Here is a 21,892-nt window from a genome sequence, read left to right as displayed (position 1 = left end):
GAAGTTATGACAGACAGGCAGAAGCAGGAAGCTGGCTGGTCATTGGCCCAGTGGTTCTTGTCAGCCCGTGGTCACTGGTGCTGGGCATATCTTTCCCAAGCTCATTTGAAAGCTTCCTAAGGAAGTGAACTGCACCAGAAATGTTTATTATCATTTTTACCAGTGGTGTGGGGCCAGATACAAGATGTGTCTCGGCTTCAGAGGTTTTGTTTGTTGTTGTTCTCTCTCTCTCTCTCCCTCTCTCTCTCTCCCCCTCTTTCTCCTCCCCCACCCCTCTCTCTGTGTAATATTTGTATCGACTTTACACTTAGTTTGAAAAATCCACGACCAAATTTTGAATTGGATGGCCAACTTGTACATAACGTCAATCTCTCAAGGCAGCTTGTGTCATTCTACAGGATGTGGTCTTTGAGCTCTACCATGATCTCCACAGCATGTTGAAGGGTCACCAGTCTAACAAATAGGAGAAGGCTGTGATTCACTGTTCTCCTTTTGGATGTCTGATCGTGAGCCTAGTCTATCTGTGCAGCTTGTAGTAAGGTAGTTCTGTTGGGAGAAGGGAAGAGCAAAGGGTTCCAGGATGGGGGTGACCGCTTGACTGTTCAAATCAGCGCTTGAGCAATGTGTGTGTTCTCAGTATATCTTACCATTTCCACTTCATACATGTAACATTTTGTACAGCTGAAAGGCATCTGTCTGTATGTGTCTGTGTGTGTGTACGTGGTCATGTGTGCAGAGGTCAGTAAACCCACGGTTTGCTCTTGGGAGTCATCCACCTTGTTTTCTGAGACTGAGTCTCAGCCTCCATGTCTCCAGCCTCAGGATTGTGAGTTTAAGCGGACACCCAGCTTTTTCATGGGTGTGGGGTCACACTCAGGCTGTCATGTTGGAGGAAGCAATGCACTACGCACTGAGCTGTCTCCCCAGAACCAAAAGTTGTTTTCTGAAGCTGACCTCGAATCTAAGTTCCCAATGGTCCATCCAAAGCGCTGTTTGAAGCTGAGGTTTGCGGCTTATTTCCTTTATAAGCTATTTTGCAGTCACGTGGCAAGAGTCAGGAGTTCCTCAAATAGAGGATAACTTCTAAGGAATTCCTTTAGATGCACTTGGGAAGAAACAAAATTATGGTGAGATTTTATTTCACCTTTAATCCCACTAAACATTATACCTTCATGTTCACTTGTATGTGAACTAAGTATGACAGTCCCAACTGGTACCTTTTGGGACTCAGAGGTCACTGCACACTCACTTAGTACTGCACACCTCTGTCCACGCACAGCACAAACACGAGGCTATGCAGAGGCCCAGTCCTCCGCATCTCTTGCAAGAGTCTCGAGGATGGGCCATGATTCCATACTGCCAACGTTGTCCTGTTACGGACAGGAAAGACCAAACATTACCTTGGCTGTCATCAGTGTCTGTCTCATCTTCTTTGGTTACCAGTGTGGGCAGGGTTACAGAGGGCGGTGAAGTGGCACTCGACATGACCACACTTGGTGCCCTTGATATCATTATGTTATTTGAGATGAGTTTTAATAAGACCCCAAATTCCGAAGGAATATTAATATCTGAAGGAAGATTATTTAGTACTCGAGGGTGGTGAATCAGCCTAAATAATTTATAAATTGTCGGCAGAGGACTGTCCTTTGTGGTGTGTGGAGTGTTCTAGAATAGGTGCTGCCATTGCTTTCATCATTTAATTCATTAATAATGAAAGCATTTTTGCCATCAGCTACCTCAAATTTAAAATTTTTACATGAAAAATTTTTTATGCAAAAGTGTAGTTATCACACTTGTTTCTCTTTTTCATGATTCTAGAGATAGGATTTATTGTTATCCAATGAAACTCTTAGATATTTCATGCCTCAAGATTCAGATTTAACTGGTTATAAACTTGTGAATGTCTAACAGATGGGGCCTATGCTTGTGTAAAGTGTAATTCATCCTAAACTAATGAGGCATGAGTTCCTTTGTTAGAATGTGCAGTCTTACAAGGTTGCAGTCTGCTGCAGGACACTAAAGAACTATGCACACACTGTGAATAAGAAAACAAGACATGCCCGAAATGGTTTTCATGGGACATAATTTTGGGCATCTTTCTTTCTTTTCCTTGATATGAAAATGATTTTTATTTCTTTGTAATTATTTTATCTCAGCAACTGAAATTACATTATCAACATAAAACTTTGAAATCGTGTGTTCATTTGCTTTTGGCAGTGGAAGTCATGTGTTGAATGCTTTGATGCGAGTTATAAGTAACCATGAATCTACCAGCTGGAGGATGGATAGGAGATGGCACTGGCAGTAATTGATACATTGAGTTAGTTCTGTTAATTGTGTCTCTCTATTACCCTGCTGTTGTGTCTTGTAAGTGTGCCACTTGGTAGTGAGACGGCTTGTGATTCTGAACCAGACTTCAGGTTGAGGTTCTAATAACACGAAAAATGAAGTCTCATCATTACAGTATTGAGAGTGTCTAGGCAACAGATTCAAGTATATTTACTTGCTATGGACTAGCTTGACTTCTGGAGCTGTTTCTGTAGGGTCTTTGAATTGGTGGTGCCTTTTAGTTATGCACTCAAAGACACTGCGTTTTCTAAGCAGAGGTCTCGTCTCTAAGAGATTCAGAGGAGTAAAAATTTTATCAACTATTAGGTTCTGGGAAAGACTTGTTTTCGTTGAGGTTCCTTTGTATAATTTTTATTTTCTAGTTGCATAAAAAAAGATGCTGCTTAAATGTTAGTTGCTGTGATTCTTTTTAGCATTTGAAGTTTTGTTTCAGCTATGACAGATTTTTAAACTTAAAAACCTGTGAAGGGCAGCGGCACAACAATTTCTTATTGCTTTAAGTCTGCTTCTTAAGACCTTTCTGAAAACTTAATAGTAGAAGTGCCCACTGGAGACGCCAGTGTCTTGGCTGGATTCTGTGCTGTTGTAATATAAGACCATGACTAAAGAGAACTTGTGGGGAAGCGATTCATTTCCTCTTACAACTCTAAGGTCCCAACTTCATCACGGAGCGATGTCAGGGCAAGATCAGAGCAGGAACCTGAAGAGGTAGAAGCCATAGAGGAGTGCTGCTTACTGGCTTGCTCCTTCTTACTTGCTCAGCCCTTTTTCTTATCCTACCCAGGACCACCCATGTAGGGAAGGCTCCACCCACTGTCAGCCTGGCCTTCCCACATCAACCATTAACAAAGAAAATGCCACATAGTCCTGTTTACAGGTTAGTCTGATGGTGACATTTTTTTTCAGGCAAGATTCCTTCTTTCTAAGTGACTCTAACTTGTGTCAGGTTGATAAAAACACTGACTGTGGTTGTTGTACATGGTATATGATTCTGTGTGTCATGCTTTCCAGGCTGATCATTCAGTTACCAATTCACAGATACCCATTGGTTACCGGCCATGAGGGCACAACTGGAGAAAAACAAATAAAGAACTGGCTCTTCCCTAAGAAGCTCCTTTGTTGCAATCATCATCATCTCACAAGTGCTTAGAACAGGTTATGTCTGCATTTCTGGTTGTGTATATTAGAAAGATCTAGTAGAGTCCAATGAAAGTTCAAAATTCAGTGCTGGCCTTGAGCCAGTAACACATGGCTTCTGTGTTGAGAACCGCTGACTGCCTGTGTCCCTGGCTCTTTTCAGTGCCACAGGAGCGGTATTTCCTGTGTCATTGCTGTCAGGGAACTTGCACTTCATGGTGGCAGATGTATGACACTGTCATGGAGTTCAGTGATGGAGGTATGGAGTTAGGCATCTTTCGGTGGTGAAGACAGAACTGAGATGGGACATGTGTGGTGCCATCAGTGACCCCTGGACTAGGGAACTGTTCAGCCTGGAGCTGGTCAGAAACTGTGTCCATCTCACTCAGACTCACTGTCTCTGTGCCTGGTCCCCTAGTTTACATGGGCTTTGCAGGACTCTTTGTTATTTGCTGGGTTTGAGGCCAGGGCTAGGCCTCAGGGCATCCAGAAGATTAAAGGTCGAGCTGACACAGGCTAAGGAGCTTTGAGAAGAAGCCGAAGCGGTTAAGCAGGACTTCTGGGTTAAGCGGGATTTCTGAGAGCACGGGAAGAGTGGAGGGGAGAATTCTAGGGGAGCAGCAGTGAGGCAGGAAGCCGAGGGCTGGGCGGGCAAGGTGGCCAGTGCGGAAGTTCAGCTCAGAGCATAACTGGGTTAAAATAACAAGCAAATGTGGCCTCCCCTTCTTGTTCACTCTGCCGTGGCAGTTTTGATTGAAGTCCTGTCCTCTGAGATTCCCAGCTGGAAAACGGGTTTTGCTTGTTTGTTTGTTCTCCCGTATTCGAAGCTGGCGCAGGGGGTTGTGCGAGGGAGCACACGGTGGCAAACTTTTTGTATTTGTTCTCTGTTCTGTGTTACCCTGCTATTCATGTTTTTTTTTTTTTTTCTTTTTTTTGCTTCATTTCCTTCCCTTTCTCTTGTTTTGATACCACCATCCTGACTCTCGGATTCAGTTTTAGGAAGAGCAGAGAAGAAAGGGTGGTACCTCGTTGTCTTTGTTAAGATCAGCTCTTGTCTCTGGAAGGGACAATAAGGGTCAACAAGAAGATAGGATCTAGTCCTTAAAAGGCCTTACGAAGACTAAGCTGCTTGGGAGGGGTAATTATAAGAAAATGTCAAAGCAGACACAGCCTTTTTGGAGCATCACAGGAGGCTGGAGATGTGGGCAAGTACTGCTCAGGCTGGACCTTCTAAAAACAATGTGAATATCTTGAAATTTAAGTAAAGCCTTCAAATACATTTGAGGATTTGATAATTTGAGGGTTTTTGTTGTTGTTGTTGTTGTTTTGTGGATTCTCATGGACTTCTCTGTGGTACAGATGAGTCAATTGGGTTTCAGTGTCCTTGTCACCTGTTGCCTCCTCAGATCGGCTCACACTTCTGTTTCACAGGTGTGGTGGTTGTGGGAACTGAGGAATTCCATTGGCTCAAAACAGTGGCTCAACTTTTTGAAACTGAAGCAAGACTTTTCATACATTTTTGTATTACTGTCCCAAAAATGTAAACACGTGATATTTGGTCACAAGTTGGTTGTTATAAAGCCAGTATGGTTTAGTGTTTTCAAGTAGAGTTAATGGACATTCCCTTTGGTTTCTGTACACTTTAGAACCTAAATATGAAATGCTAAGAATACTTGATGGAAAGTATAATGTGAGCAAACCATGTATCAAGAGGAGGGTCTACACTCTCCTCTGCAAAAGGACACCAGGGGTTGTGATTGAATAGAGGGAAGCCCAGGCCCAACAGCCAGGTGTGACAAAAGTCGTGAACATTACAGGATATCTGAGAGATTAATTTTATATCAAACGTAGTGAAAGGCACTTGTGGTGTTTGGAATGGGCAGGGTCCTCTTAGGTCCAAACATTTGCATGCTTAGTCTCCAGCTGATAAACTGTTTGGGAAGGATTAGGAGGTGTGGCCTTACTGGAGTAGGTGTGTCATTGTTTGAGGAGGTGTGTGGCTGGGGAATGGGCTTTGGAATTTCAAGAGCCTACACCAGGCCCTCTGTCTGTCTGTCTCTGTCTCCGGCTCTGTCTCTGTCTCTCTGTCTCCCCCTGTTGGCTGTGGATCGTGATGTTAAAGCTCTCAGCTACTGCAGCAGAACGCCTGTCTGCTTTCTATCATGACGATAATAGACGAACCCTCTGCAACTGTAGGGCAAACCTCCAGTTAGATGCTTTTATGTTTTTTTTTTTAAATAAGAGTTGCCTTGGCTATGGTGTCTCTTCGTAGCAACAGAACAGTGAGTGAGACCACTGGGTAGGATTTCAGTAGGTGTGTGAGCACTTGTTCTAATATTCATTTTCTGTGTCTATTAAGTGATTGCATTGGGTAGACAAGGGTTCTTTTGAAGGTAGAGGACATGGAGGTGCTTGTGCTTTATCATGGAAGTTAAGAGTGTTTAGATCATACTGACAGTAAGAGAGTCAGAGAACTTTGTGATTAAAGGTACTTCAAACGTTTTTGGTTTTTTTAGCCTTCCGTTTTGACCTGGTTTTGTTACTTGAAGCAGGCTGAGTTAACAATGGAAAGAAGCTTATTAAGCTTGCAGTTTTGGAGATTCAAGGGCGTAGCGCTGGCCTGATGATGTCACAGCTACAGAGGACATTCCTGTAGAGATTACATCTTGAAAAAGGATGCCTGGTAGGCTGGGCTCCCTTAATGACTCCCCACCAGGCTCCATATTTCAAAGATCCTGTTGCTTCCCACCAATACACAGAGGACCAAGGGCTTCCAACCTCCCCTACTGGGAGAAACATAGGGGAATTATTTGAAGAGAGCCGTGTACCTGCTCTTCAGAGGGACCCAACGGAGCTGTCTTCCACACAGATAAGAACTCAGGAGATGCATTGCTTGTCACTTCAAACAGACTTTCAAAATGAAGGATGGCTAAGTGCCCCTGTGGCTTCGACAGAGGTGTGGGTGGAAAACCAAGCAAGCCCGTGAGCCTCTTTCCAAGTATTTGATGCTGTGACGCAGACTCCGAGAGGCTTTTGGGGTGGTTTCACATGGGGCACCCGGTAGGTACAGAAGTAGGTGGATACTGAGGAAAGGCACCCTAGTGGGTTCTGTAGAAAGTCTTCTCCTTGATTCATCTCCCACCAACAGCGAGATCGTTAAAGAGAAAGAGGGAAAAGGCCACACAATTCTCTACCACTCTTACAAGGAAAAAACAAAAACAAAAACAAAAACAATTAAGTCAACAGTCCTGGGTTCAGCAGAGCACCCTGGGAAGCTTAGAAACCAAACATTTCAGGGCTTGAAAATGCAAATATCTGAGGGAGCTGCCATTTCTTCCCCAACCTTTCTTATTTCCAGGGTATGTTTTGCATGGAATCATGGATTAGTGGAAACCTGTGGGGCAGCAGTTCCTCGGCGAGCTAATGGGAGCCTCTAGAAGAGGCTTTAGCAGGGCAATGACCGCAGAGCTGTGGGGGTGCAGGCAGCAAGTGGGGCCTGCCGGCCTTGGCTGTGGGTGAAGGAGGCAGGACAGCCACCTTCCCAGCCAAGCTTCTTTCTCATCCTCACCAGTGCATTTCCCTCCCTTGGAAGTTCGCCCTGAGGTTTCTCAGGCATTGAGAAGAGGTAGACAGCCTGCCACCTGCTGGGGGAAGTTATGATTTCTTCTTCTTCTTTCTGATTTCAAACTATGTTTTTTTTGTTTGTTTGTTTGTTTGTTTGTTTGTTTGTTTTGTTTTGAAATCTTTGTTGAATGATAATTTTTATTTTTCTCCTTTCTAATGTGTGTGTGTGTGTGTTTAATACCTTTGGAAAGTTTCTCTGTTGCCCTCTGTTAAGCACACTTAAAAATGGCTTTGGTGTGGAGAAGCATGTGTTCCTTACCCACTCAGTTGTGAGCGTCTGCCAAAGGCAGAGCCACGTGTGATAACCTCTGCCGTGTGACCCCCCCCCGGGGCGCCACACTGCCCTGACCTGCACTGTGTGGCCAGGGGTCTGCTGAGTCTTCCTCAGGGGTAGGGGACGTGAGGTCTGGACTTTACAAACCATACACTGAATGTCATCATTAAAGTTGGGAATCTGGTTTTGTGTTCCTCCGTGTGTCAGAATATGAGCTACCTTCTCTAGTTTGTCCTAAACTGACACCATTCTCAATTTCAAAATGTTCAAATACACAAATGATAGTTTCCTGACAACCCGCAGAAACCAGCTGTCATCTGTCAGCCTCTTCCTGTTGATTTTTGTGTTCAATTTCCTCTTCATTGCAGTGAAAGGTTTTTCCCATGTGACAACTAATTGGTTGTATCTTTTGACATTGTGCCCCTCTGCACATGCTCAGTTGACTCTGCTCTGGTCAGTCATGGCTCTGAGTTAAGCTGTGTTGTTGGGACAGGAAGAGTTCTTCCCGGTTCCCAGCAGGACTCAAGGGCTCTCATGGCAGTGTCCTGTCGAGTAACACATCTTGTACAGACTTTGAACCAGACAGTTTCAGAGTGAGCCTAGCCACCTAACCCTTACCTTGGCAACCTCCTGTGCCTGCTTCCACACTTCTAACACGGCAATGGAACCTCAGTATAGGCCGACACAGGGCCAGCCTCTGATGAGGGTGATCACAAATGTCGGCCAGATACATAAAAAATACTTCCTGGTGAACCAGCTGTGGCATTGTCCACCAGGCTGAGGACACAGCACACCTGTGACACTGCCATCTCCCCTCCTACTGATGCCCCTGCCTGTCTAATTCTGCACTAAGCAACCTGTTTTGCTTTTTTTCCAGTTCCATATATGGACTCTAGTAACGTTTAACCCCTTCCAGTCAGTCTTGAGTCTCTTGGCACCTGGGCTGTGGGATCCGCCTCTGCTGTGGTATTTGCAGGGCATGTTCTTTGTCGCTGAGCTGTCTTTGGCCGAATGTGATCACTACGCATGGTGAAGCCTCAGTGTAATAAACATAGTTGAGTCACTTCCAGGGTTTTGAAGTCAAGAATCACAGCAAGACGGCTGGCCAGGTGAAAGTGCTTTCCACGAGAGCCTGTTGATCCAAGCCTCGGCTTTGCAACCTATGCTGAGAGGAGAGCATCATCACAGAAAGTTGTCCTCTGACTTCCGCACTCAGACCGTGTGCATGCAAGCCTGCATTCACATACACACATCACATACAATGGTAATAACACAAGTTTTAAAAATATATATGAGGAAGTGGTAGAGGAAGGCACCTGACATTTCACTCTGGCCTACACACACACACACACACACACACACACGCGCACACACTCACTTATAGATTATACAACACACATTAATTCTGTCTTAACTGAGTCCCAGAAGGATCACTTTCTCTCTCGAGGAGGCTACTAGCCTCTTCACTTATTGAAGAAGCTTGTGTTTTAACCTACAGGCATGCAGTTCTGTGATGTTCTGCATTAGGAATTGCTTGCTAGCAAAGCTTGCCATCCATTGGCTTAGCACGGCCCCCACCATGTCTTATAAAGTGTTTAACGTGGCGTGTTTAAAGGATAGATATCAGGGGAGCAAATGGCTAATTTGGAAATACTGAATCTGTCTCCACTGCCATTAATTGTTTGTGGTTAGATGATTTAAGGTTGTATTATTTTTATCTCGTTGTAAAACAAAAGTTATTTGTCACTGCCAACTGGTCTTTAGAGTAAATATGATCTGCAGCAGAAAGGGAGCTATTCTTAGTATCCTAGGGTTCACTGTCTGTAGGCCAATTTGTGGCCTTATGACAGCAGGTAAAAACAAGCAAAGTGAGGACAATATACACACTATTCAGCGTGTGACAGTTATAATCATCTTTTGCACACCATTCAAAGAGTGACAGTTACAATCATCTCACATCATTCACAGTGTGCCGGTTATGACCGTCAGGCTTTTTCTGACTGGTTTGAGTTGGACCAGCTCCAGCGGCTCTTCTGCTGTCCTCACTCTTTCATCCGCAGTGGCGGCTGGCCAATACCAAGTGTCAGCCCTGTCTCGTCGGGTCTTGAGAACTTAGGATTTGACAAATGAACCAACTGATGGCAAATGTAATTAGGCGGCATCTCTGGTGAGCCGAGGAAGCTTTTACTAGCTCAGCTGGCAAAGTTTCAGCTCCTAGAGTCAGTTTACATGAAAGCGGTTGACCCATTTTGAATTGATTTCTCTGCAGCGTGAGAGGCCTGGATCCAGTTTGGTTCTTCTGCCTGTAGAAACCCACCTTTCTCCACACCATTGTTAAAGAATTGTATGTTTTGCGCGGCTGTTGTAGCGCGCACGTCTGTCTGTGTCTGCTATTCCATCCCAGTGTGTGCCTTTTTTATGCTAGTATCACACTGGGTTTTGTAAGTACAGCTCTGGAGTGTAATTTGGGACTAAGCATTAAACATCTCCAGCATTGCTCTTTCTGCTTGGGGTTTTGTGTTACGGTGTCATGAGTGAATGAAACTTATCACTGGAAGTGATAACAGGGCTGGTTTCTTTCGCTGACTTCACGAAGTCTTTTGGCATGGTCAGCAGCGTGGTGCTATGTTCTGCTGCTAAGTATATGTCTCTAGACATTCACTGAGGTTTTAAAAAAGGCAGTATACTTGAATAGTCATTATACCAAAAGAGATAAGCATTTGAACGACTACCAAAAAGCTGCTTAATATTTCTAGTTATTGGAAAATCTAGCGAAATACAGCTGTACAGTTTGAAGCAGGTATAATGTTGGCCTGCTTGCTCTGCTTCCCTGGTACAAGGAAGTACTAGTTTAACATGATTGGTTTCATGCACACACACACACACACACACACACACACACACACACACATAAAGAGAAAGAGAGAGAGGAGAGAGGGGGAATGAGTTTTAAATCTAGCTTCTACGGACAAGAGAAAATGCACATTTCTCTGAATCTGGCTTGTTTTGCATAACTGTGATTCCGAACCCCACCCACTTGCCTGCAGATGTCATGGCTTCATTTTTCTTTACAGCTGAGTAGAACCCCTTTTCCTGCCGTACATCTTCCTTGCTGCCCACTGGTTGCCGACGGCCTAGGCCGGCTAGGCTTCTGGCTGCTGGGAACACCGCAGCAGTGAGTGAGGATGTGCTAGTCTCTGTGTAGTGTTGAATTCGCCCTCTGGGCCTGCCCTCAAGAGTGAACGGTGTGGCTCGGGTTGTAGCTTCTCGAAGCCGCTTGTGGCGGCTGCAGCCGTTTACACTCCCACCAGCAGAAAATCGGGCTCTTCCCTCTCTGCACGTCCAGCAGTGTCTGTTACTGTCTGCTTCCACCCTGACTGTGGGGGATGGAATCCCCAAACAGTTTTGGTTTGCATTTGTTTGATGGCTAAGGGAGCTGAACGCCTACCCAAGCATTTATTGACCGTTTGAATCTCCTCTGTGGAGACAGTCTCATCCTTTCACTGGTTGGCACATGTGTGTGCAAGCTGGTGTATACAGCAGATATGTGTGCATGCGTGTGATGGCAGGGTTGGCATCGGGTGTTCTCTGTGTACTCCCCCGTATGTTTTGGCACAAGGCCTGTCACTGAACTTGAGCTCGCTGATTTGGCTAGAGAAACCAGCCATTGAGCTCCTAAGACCTACGTATCTGGATCCTAGCACAGGGGTGAAAAATATGTCCTGCCGTGACTGGCTTTTTCACCGTCTGCTGAGGGGTCCGAGATCAGGTTCCCATCACCCACCAAGCAATGCCCACAGGACCAATTTCTACAATTCTTTATATGCCCTAAATGTTAATCCTCTGTCTGATGTGTAGTTGTAGACCCTATTTCATAATCTGCAGGCTGTCTCTTCCTTCTGCTAGTTGGTTTTTGTGTTTGTTTTGGTTTTTTATTTTTATTTCTTGCATGGAAGAACAGTTTAGCCTCATGTAACCCCACTTGTCACTTGTAAGATTAGTCCCTGTACTCCTGGGGTCTTTCAATAAGTCCAGAGTTGAGTGTGTGACAGCAGCCGCAGGAACATTTCATATCTGCCCCAAAGAGTTTGGATTTCTTTAATCTGTTGTTACAAATGTGTGTCCATTATTATAATCCCATCTCACACCAAGGAAACATCGAAAGTGAGCACAAAGCACAAATACCCACACGTTTATAAAGACTTATAAAATATTTAAAGGGAGCATTTACTGTGAAAGGGACACCATTAAGTACTAGGAATCCCCCAAGGGGATTCTTTTCCTCCAGCCCTGTTCTTACTAAGGCTTTTAAACATCATTAAGATGAAGTTTGGATGAAGTTTTCCTTTCTGGAAAAAAAACCAACAACTGTATTTAGCAAGCACAGGCATAGTTGTCCTGTTTCCTCATCAGTCTATCTCAATGACGTGCACCCCTCCTGAGAGTAGAGCTGGGTACCTGCACGCATCCTCCCTAGTATCTAGGGAGTAGGTGCTGAACAGGCACATATTTAAGGAAGAGGCCCTCTCCTTCCTGGAAACCATGGTCCTCTGCTGTGATCCCTCTCTACTGATATTTTGATGTTCGTGAATAATTTATAATCTGTTATCCAAGCCAGTTCCCTCCTTTCCACTATCCTTTACAGAGCCATTCAAAGGGAGCCTGGCCTTTAGACTGTGTGAAATACCCACCAGCAGGTCAGTGGTGAGTGCTGCTGGGAGCAGCAAGGGCAGCATTCCAAACTGAGGCTATGACTTGCAATTCCTCTGGCTTACCAGCAATAGTAACAAAACGGGTTGGACGGGCGAGGTTCTTCTTTTATATTTGCTTATTATTATTATTATTATTATTATTATTATTATTATTATTTATTTATTTATTTATTTTTAAGAATGATTCTGTTTTCAGTAACAATTTCCAATGTTAGGATAATCCATGGCTCCCTAGAAGAGCAGTTCCTCAAGGGAGCACAGCCGGGTCAGCCCTGCAGACAAGGGCTTGCCGTTGCTCCCCTGAGCTCCTCCACCATAGAATAGAATTAAACCCCTTCCTTCTGCACGTTTAAATCTCTTGGACAGGAGAGTTCAATAAGTGAAACTGCCAAGTATGGATGACAGAACATGGATTTCTTGATCGCCCTCAATACGGTATTTTGTGTGTAATAGACTTGATGTTCATTTAGCATAAATTATAAGAGCCAAGTCAGATAAAGAGGATGGGGAGGAAGAGGCAGCGGAGAAAACATTTCTAAATTAGTTCCAAGGTGAAACCCTGGAAATCATCTGTAAGGCAAAAGTTTTCTTTCAGATACTTTAAATTGCCCATAGATCCAAAGATAGTTGGTTCTATAGATGTATGCAGGCACTGTATCTTATGCACACTGGCTTGAGAAGTAATATGTCAGGTCTTGGCCCTGGTTAGTACTTGGATAGAAGAAGTAATAAGCCAGGTAAACGAGGAAAGCAGGGACAGATGTTGGACCCTGGAACTGTTCTTCTCTGTGGTGATGGAGAGAGCGAAAGTCTAGCACCACCCTTGACTGGGCTCTTTTCCATTTTGGTACCCAATCTCACCAAACCCTGTGGCTCCACACTGGACACTGATGAAGATGATTGTGTTTGATAATTATCAATTAATCAATCAATTAATTAAATTTGATACATGCTTTCATTGCACTGCATAAGCTGGCCTCAAACTTTTGTTCCTCTTGCCCCAGCCTTGTTAGGCACATGCCACCATACCAGCCAGTTTGCTTTTTAAGCCATGCTTACTGAGTTCACACACACACACACACACACACACACACACACACACACACATATATATATATATATATATACACCAGTCCAAGCCCTCTATATCTTTAGAATCCACTAATAAACCAATGATGATTTAATTGTTCCATTTTCAGAGAGGTTTAGGAAAAGATAAAATCGGTGAAGAGAAAGTGAAAAATTCCACGATGCTCCTTCAATAAGGAGGGTTCAGAAGTGGCTCAGTCCTGGTACATGCTTCCTTCTCAGAGGAGTCCTAACGCAGTTCCTCAGCCGTTACCCGTAGTACCCACAGACATTAAACACATACTGACAGAGTGGAGCAGCCAGTGCTGAAATCAAATGGCTTATTCTTGAAAGCCACAGTGTTCTCTGGGACGAGACTTGGTATCATAGTGGAAATTGGTTGCACACCACACTGGGAACCAGTGATGGGTTGGTGGGGGACACTAAAAGGAAAAAGGGTGGTGGCACGCGCCTTTGATCCCAGCACTCAGGAGGCACAGGGACGCAGATCTCCATTAGTTCGAGGCCACCTTGGTCTACAAGTCAAGTGTCAGGATACCCAGGATTACATAGAGAAATCCTGTCTCAAAACAACAGTAAAAACAGAGGATGCTCAGACCTGTCTGAACTTGGGAGCTCGTGCTCGGGCTGTTTTTGACTGTGTCTGCAATCACAGGGCAATTTCAGCTTCTGGTGCACCTGCACCGTACTTGTAGACAGACTTAGATGGCTGAAGATGATGCAGGAACCGTCACAGAGATACCTGCAAAGATGTAGCTTATTTCAGAGAAAGGATGCAACACTGAAACAGCATGCTGGATCTTGAAAGGTGGGCAGAGCCTTAGCAGCTGACAAACCGCCCTAGACTCTATGTCCTATACCCTGGAGGTTAAACTGACACCCCCTTTCGTAAAACCAGCACTAGTGGCCAGTCCTGGAGGCCTCACGGAGATGAACTGACAATCATAACTGTCACTTCAACAGTAACTGCTAAGGGTAGGGGTGTGTGCTACTTGCTGGGTCAGGGCACTTGCCATTTCAGAGAAGGAGCTAGGTCTTTGCATGTCTGCCAGGATCTCTCCTTAGAGCACATAAACTAATGGGTCCACGTGGCATTTCTGGGGATTGTAACTTTGTTCTCTTGCATCTTTGTAGCCCACCAGTGTCTGTCCGTAGAGTTGCCTGTGCCAGTGTGGACCACGTGTGTGTTTTAGAATCTTAAAAATGTAATCTGCACGAAGGGTTGATGTGATATTTAATCTCCCCAAATTTATTCTCTCCATTTATTAAGTTTAACCTTTACAGTCTTGAAAACCAAGACTCTCAGACTTGCTAAGAGGAAGCTTTGCACAAGTGTGTTGAGAGTGAATACGTGTCTCAGTGTGCCTTCCAGATGCTAATCGTTTCTCTCCTTGCTTCTCCACCCCTAGATGAACCGACTCCTAAGGAAGTCAGCAGGGTGAGTAACTGAACGCACTTCCTACAACTCTGCCCCATGATAGGAGACATGAAGTTCCTGCCTCTAAATTTCCCTGCTACCTTAGCGTGGAGGTGAGGAAAGCATAGCAGAGACTCTGCCCCCCTTTGCAAAGTGTCCCCAAGGGCAGTTTGTGCAGAGAGAGGCTGCCCATTGAGGCCCCAGGGCTGAGTGCTGGCTCACACGTACCTGAACATCCCGGAGCTGTATCCATGCTGGGTTCTTAGAACCAGACTGCAGACAGAGGTCGGATTTATGGTTTCCCCAGAGGAACCGCTGAAGGCCCACACTGTTCGGCATCCTCCCCGTGCTGTCGTACCATCTGCTCTGCAGGACCCCAGAGTCCACCACTGAGGCTCCCCTTCCACACCTCCCTCCTCCCCCCGCCTTCCCTGTCCCCTCCGTTATATACCTTGCCTCTGAAGATCCCTGGTTCGCAGTCCAGCCCAGCCATCTTTATGCTTGTGGAAGAACCAAGGCTGATGACTGTGATGAAAGTGCAATAGTGCTCAGCACCCGGAGACTGTTGAGTGCTGTTGCCATCTAGAGTAAGATGGCCGAGGTGTTTGGCCAACATAGGAAGCTGGGCTGACGGACTGGGCATCACTCATACAGTGAAGGGCCACTAGTACTAGTCCTGCATATGGATCCCCAATACACATCTTAAAAGACAAGGCAGGCATGGCTGCACACATTTGTAACCCTGGCAGAGGGGCGTTTGAGGGACGTGGGATTAGTCATATGCTTGTTATCAGACACATTCCTGTCTTTCCTGCTGTATGCTTGGCACTCAGCTGTTCCGAGCAGAACAGGGAGAGGCAGCATCAAGAGGATGAGAAGAGATGTCAAGTCTTTCGCCACTTCGTGGGCATGTCCAGGGCTCTTGGGGACACAATACCATAGCCATGTGCTGTTATCCCCTCAGAAATAGGATTGTGACAAGAACAGAGTCCATTTTGAAATTTCTGTTTATAATATTGATTTTTTTTCCCCCCTGAGTATTGAAAGGCTGGGGCGCATGAAATGCATTAAGATCTTGGTAAATGTTTGGCTTTCACTAGACCAGCCTGATGTGGGGAGCTTCACACTCAGCTGGGAAGCTCAGGTTTGTGATGTTCCCACTGGTGTTTCTTGGTGCGCCATCCCTTTCTCCTTTGCTGTCTCTTGACTCCGCTGCTCAGCAGCACCTGTGGACCACCAGGGCTGCTGTGTACCCTGCTCTCCATGGGTTCTGCGGCAAGCTGCCCTCTGTCCTGGTTCCATTTCTGCCTCTGCACACATCGGTCCATCAGAGTTAACATTGTGTTTGTGCATCCACTGGTACGGCTAGACTACTGATCATTCATTGATTTTGAATTCTCCTGGGAGAGCAAAGCAAATGCTCCCCTAAAATTCATTTTCTGTCCGTCCTTCCTCACACACACAAAACCTTTCACAAGCAGTTGTGCCTCTTGGGGTTCATTGTTTCGTTTCTTTTTTTGATTTTTTTTTTTTTTAACAGACATTTACTTGCAAAAAGCTGCTTATTTCCCCACCCCTCTTTTGGCTGCTCATGTCTGTGTCTTACTGACAGATGAGAGGATGAGGGATACTCCCTTCAGAGTTGAGGGAGCAGGGACATCGAGGGGACAGAGTTAGAATATTCCCCTGCCAGGGTGTTCCTGGGTGGATGGGGCAGACCGCTTTGCCAGAGTCCAGAGTCCATTCTCGGGTCTTCACTTTCACCCAGCCTGGTAAAAAGAGGGGCTGCGTTGCTTCTGGTTAGTATGCTGAAATGCTGAAGGAGAAGTAATGCTTGCTGTCAGCTCAATCATGGGGCCTCACCAAGGCTCTCTCAGTGTTAAACTGGGATCCCGTGTCATCACTTTCCAAAGATGTTGTTATTTACTTTATGACTCATGACTTTGGGAAGAGGGTTTTAAGTAAGCCGTAAGTAGCCTTTTTTTTTTTTTTTTTCAGTTTCGCTTTGCTGGTCTTGAAACTTTGGCAAAGTTGTCGTTAGAATTATGGATGCAGTTCCATCTCTGTTATAGCTTTTCTCCTTGACTGGAGTTCTGTGCGATTTAGCAAAGAAAGAGAAGGCCATCTGAAGACAACTTCAAAATAATTCCTTTGCATGGGGTAGACAGCTCCCCCCCCCCCCCCTTTGTATAGATGAAATACCCATTACCACATTGTGGGGCCTTCTGAAGGACCTGTCTTTGAGACCTCTGATCACACAACCCAGTGTTCACGAGATGCCCGGTGCCTGCCCTCAGCTCTGTTCTAGCAAGCAGTTCCCTCTGCAGAGAGTGAGGCTACAGCCATTGCTCTTCCTTCCTGGAGGGATTAGGGCAAGCAGTAGATGTCCCAGAGTTCCCAGGCACAGGAACAGGTGGTGGCAGGGAGAGGGAGCAAGGGAAGGTGGCCAGTCCAGGCGCAACAGGTGTGCCTGGTGACCTCTAGTGTGAGATAAAGGCTCCAACAGGCTGAAAACGGTTTGCTTTCTCTTTCTCCGCTTGAGCATCAAAAATGTAATTAACACAAATTCATAGTATTCAAATGCTCCGGCAGACAGTGGAGACACAGCAGTGGGACCCTCCCTGAGCCTAATGGCAGCTGAGGGCCATCTCCCCTCTTCTTCCTATGTACCCAAAGCCTGAGCTGAGAGCAACACCGACCTTCACACGGAAGCAAGGGTCCCCGAGAGGTTGAGCTTCTTTCCTTTGAGGAATTTTTTTTTTTTTTTTTGGCTTTACACAAATGATTTTCACCATGGTATTTAAGTCCTGTACATTTCCCCGATTACTCGCCAGGATTTCCTCTTTGGAATGTAACCTTTCCTGGTGGGGGGGTGTTAGACCGTAGAAGGCCCTCCCCCAAGGAACACGTGACCAGCTGCCCAAGAGGAGTCCTCCAGGAAACTCGTGGGATCTTGCACCTTCTGGCTCCTCTAGAACTGGAGTTAACAGATGGTGGTGAGCCACCATGTGGGTGTGGGAAAGTGAGCCCGGGTCCTCCAGAAGAAGCAGCAGCGAGTGCTCTTAACTGCTGAGCCATCTCTCCAGCCCCCACCCCCCACCCCAAGGGGTTTTCCAGTGCCTCTGCAGAAAACCTAGTTATAACTAAACAAATAAGGCAGAGGAAGCGGGGAGGCAAGAATGTCAAGACTCAGCACTTCTCTGTGAATGGGTGGAAGATGGGGTCTTCTGTCTAGGTGGGCGTAAACTCAAGTGGACTGCCCTCAGGATCCCCAAGGAGAAATACCAGCCCCACAGGCAGCTGGAGCAGGAGGAACAGGAGTTCAGGGCCAGCCTCTACCATGTTAAGGGAGTTTGAGGCCAGGCTGGACTACCTTAGAGGCTATCTTAAAGAAACTAAAATAAAAGCAAAACAACATGTTAAAAAATTCCAACCCAAATAGCAGAAAACAACAAAGGACATGTGGAGAGTGAGAGAGCAGATCTTGTTAAGACAAAGTAGCAAGTGTCAATCACTTACGAAACCCACGGCCTGAAGTGTGTGTTAATGTAAATACGTATCAGCTCTACCCTGTGAGTGTGTGTGTGTGTACCTGAGTATATGTGAGTGTGTTACATATGCGTGTGTCTATATCTGCATTTCCAGGTGTGTATGTATGACTGCCTGTTACTGTGGTGTGTGTATAGTGTTTGTATATGAGAGAGAGGGGTAGAGGAGACGGAAGTATTACACTTTGTATGATTTGAGATAATGCTTTTGCACAAGCATGTAGCAGGCCAGCTGAGACCCTGTCACTTTGCTAATTAACAGGTCCATAGGACTTGGAAATTGTATTAGTGACTTGCCCTATTGTTGAGACAAAATACCCACGGTAGACAGCCTGAGGAAGGAAGGGCTTGTTTTGGCTCCCAGTTTGGGGGCTGATGACAGCGTATCCTGTTGGGAAGCCATGGCAGCAGCTGTCACATGGCAGTTGAGCGCAGTGAGAGCTGAGTGCTGGAGCTCTTGGGTCACTTCTGTCCTTTAGCGCAGCCTGGGACCCTAGCCCGTGGAATGTTGCTGTCTCCATGCAGGGCCAGCTGGCCCACCTCAAGCTGTCCAGCCTAGAAACCTCCTCTCAGTCGTGACATGCAGAAGCTCGTAGCCTCTGTGCTTCCCGGATCCTGTCAAGTGGACAGCATTAACCAGCACAGCTTCCAAAGAACAAGTAAAGGGTTGTCATACCCTGGACATGTAAAAAAAAACAAAAACAAAAACAGAAACATTCTTAGTTCTGAAAAGCAAACAGCCCAACAAGTGTTTCTCACCTGGAAAGTAGTTTCACCCTCGTTGAGGGAGAGAAAAGCCAGGCTTCTCATCATCAACCACCACTTGAAGTTGCTTCAGACACTTGAACTTGTCAATGTGGGAGGGAAGCTTCCCTCTCTAGGCCGTGGGCTGTCTCTGCCTTTGCTGCTGGTTATCCAGATACCCACAGGAGCTCTGGACCTCCAAAGAGCACAGCTCTGTGCACAGCAGAAGCCAGAGCAGGTTCCATGTAAATAATTTCCCGGGGCAACTCAGTGTGTCTTTCCACTTCTGGGGCGTGACTCTCACTGTTATCAGATCTACTTATTCACGCTTCAAGCAAAGCCCACCCTATCAGCAGGAGAGTGAACACATAGCCCATTTGTCTGTGAAGAGTTGTTTCTGGTTGCGTGGTGACAATGCTGTGTGAAAGACACACACGTCCTGTGGTAATCCGTGCTAGCCACTAACTCTGAAGCTCAGCACTAAGCCACAGGGTAACAAGTTCTAAGAACAGGAACGCAACATTCCTTTTCCACAAGGCTTCAAACGGTTACCTGTTTTACCCTCTCATTCTCAGCAGCCATAAAGCCACACCAGGGTATAGGTATTTAAAGATATTACAACAGAAGAATTGTTTGAAGCCCAGATCTACAGCTGCTCCTGTCCACGGAAACCTCCGGTGCTGTGGACATCGCTATTCAATACACATCTTTACTGTGAAGAAAGAAATACAGAAAATACCTGCAAATGATGTACCTTGATGAATCTGGTTGCTATCCCATTGCTGATTCGCATTAAGATGATTGATTTTTTTTTTTTCTTGTCAAAGGTAGGGACTGCCTGTTCATGTTTTCTTATTTATTTCCCCCAACAAAAGCTTGAACTCCCTGAGAGTGAGAACCTCAGATGCTGGGTCCTTGCACACTGCTAAAAACCTTTAATCACCAGGGACTGACTGACACCCTCAAGTCCATATGCTGGGTGTAGCATTTCCACTATATTTGCTGACCAGACACACTAAACCTCTTAGGAGAAAAAGTGGGGAAGAGCCTAGAACTCATTAGCACAGGCGACAACTTCCTGAACAGAACACCAATAGCACAGGCTTCAAGATCAACAATCAATAAATGGGACCTCATGAAACTGAAAAGCTTCTGTAAAGCAAAGGACACTGTCATCAGAACAAAACGGCCACCTACAGATTGGGAAAGAATCTTCACCAACCCTCTATCTGACAGAGGGCTAATATCCAGCATATAAAAAGAACTCAGGAAATTAAACAGCAAAAAATCAAATAACTCAATTAAAAAGGGGAACAGAGCTAAACAGAGAATTCTCAATACAGGAATATCGAATGGCAGAGAAACACTTCAAGAAATGCTCAATGTCCTTAGTCATCAGGAAAATGCAAATCAAAATGACCCTGAGATTTCACCTTACACCCATCAGAATGGCTAAGATCAAAAACTCAAGTGACAACACATGCTGGGGAGGATGTGGAGAAAGGGGAACCCTCCTCCCCTGCTGGTGGGAATGTAAACTTGTACAACCACTCTGGAAATCAATCTGGCAATTTCTCTGACAATTAGGAATAGCGCTTCCTCAAGAACCTCAAGTTCTCAATACCCCAGCACTACCACCACCACCATGGCCATTTTCTAGCAGTGACACAAGCATAAGAATTGTTTGCTGTTGTAGTCAATGATGCCTAACTATTGAATCCTTTTCCTTTTCCTAAGTTACTATTTGGATAGCCCTTTGCATCCTGCTGATCATTTTGTCCCAAGTTAAATGAGTTCATATTATTTAGAAAACTCCTGGGTTCAGTATTCTTCATTAGTGTGAGGCCTTATTGTGTCCATTTGCTTGCATCCAGACGATGGCACGTTTTTTTCAGAAGCACACCCAACTTGCTTAGAGAATCCCGCGTGATTGCCCAGCTCAGTGTGAATCCTTTGGGCGGTCCTGAGAGGATGCTGTGCTCACACCTGAGCTGGTGTCCTGCACTGTGCTCCCTGCACTGTGCTCCCTGCACTCTGCCTTGCACCTCTTCTAGCTTTCTCCGAATCCCTGACCGTGCTCCCGGGCACGCCTCGCCCCCTTCACAGAGGGCTTGCAGCATTCCTCTGAGTCACTGTCCAGGACTGGCAGGGCAGCTGCCTTTTCCCTTCTCCTGTGACTGTCAGTTACTATTCTTACTCATTTCCTGAGGTGTTGTTGAAGGTGGATTCCTGGGTCCTGCACGTGTCAGGCGAGTACTCAACCACTGAGCTGTCATCCGTTCCCAGTCTGCCACCGAGAGTTTAAAATAAATGGTTGCTGGAAGCCAGCCCGTCACTCCACGCTCTCAGCGTGCCTCTGCCTCCTCTGAGGCTTGCGAGCTTCACCGGTCGTTCTCTGCCAGTGCTCGGTTGTAGAGTCGTTAGGATTCTCCAGCTTACGGAGTCTGTGTGACCAAAAAAAAGGAAAAAAAACAACCCTCTTTATTTATAGCGCTGCTTACTTGAAGATGCCTAAACTGAGCTGGGAGACAGCTCAGCCTGCAAAGTGCTTACTGGGCGGGCTGGAAGGGTGTGAGTGCATTCTCCAGCATTGCACTGTGGACAAGCACCAGGTGCCCTGGGCACCACAGTGAACCCAGTACCAGCTGAGGATGCCGGAAGACTCCTACGTGCTCCCATGATGTCTGCCGGATGGTCTCGACCTACACTGGTTTCTGCTTTCTGGCATTGTACTTGTTTGCAAAATGCTGTATTCGGTGGCTGGACTCGATAAAGATCGCTCCACAAGAGAGCAGTTGGATAGAAACTGAAGGCAGCGGGGGTATGGGGGGTGTCCATGCTCACCTCCCTCCATCCCCACCCCACCCCCCGGTCTGGGAAGTTCGTGCAGTACCTCACCTCCTCTGCTCTGGATCACAAGCTTCATCCTAAAAGACAGTTGACAAGTGACACTCAAGCTGAACTTTATGAAGGGTTGAAAGTTTCAAAGGTGGTCACA

The 21,892-nt window shown here is 45.9% G+C and overlaps 1 protein-coding gene across 5 annotated transcripts in view; it reads left to right on the top strand.

Moving 5' to 3' along the window:
• The window catches only part of Pde10a (phosphodiesterase 10A), a 419,189-nt gene that overhangs the window by 338,138 nt on the left and 59,159 nt on the right, over window positions 1-21,892 (top strand). For all 5 annotated transcript variants that reach the window (XM_055615961.1, XM_055615960.1, XM_055615964.1 and 2 more), the window contains one exon: window positions 14,595-14,623. In XM_055615961.1, coding sequence (XP_055471936.1) covers window positions 14,595-14,623 — 29 coding nt within the window. The remainder of the gene's footprint in view (window positions 1-14,594; window positions 14,624-21,892) is intronic.

The sequence above is a fragment of the Psammomys obesus genome, unplaced genomic scaffold (genome assembly GCF_907164565.1).
Source record: "Psammomys obesus unplaced genomic scaffold, mPsaObe1.curated_primary_1811, whole genome shotgun sequence".
NCBI classification, from domain to species: Eukaryota; Metazoa; Chordata; class Mammalia; order Rodentia; family Muridae; genus Psammomys; species Psammomys obesus.
The sequence above is the reverse complement of the archived record's forward strand: the minus strand, read 5'-3'. Positions and strand labels throughout refer to the sequence as shown.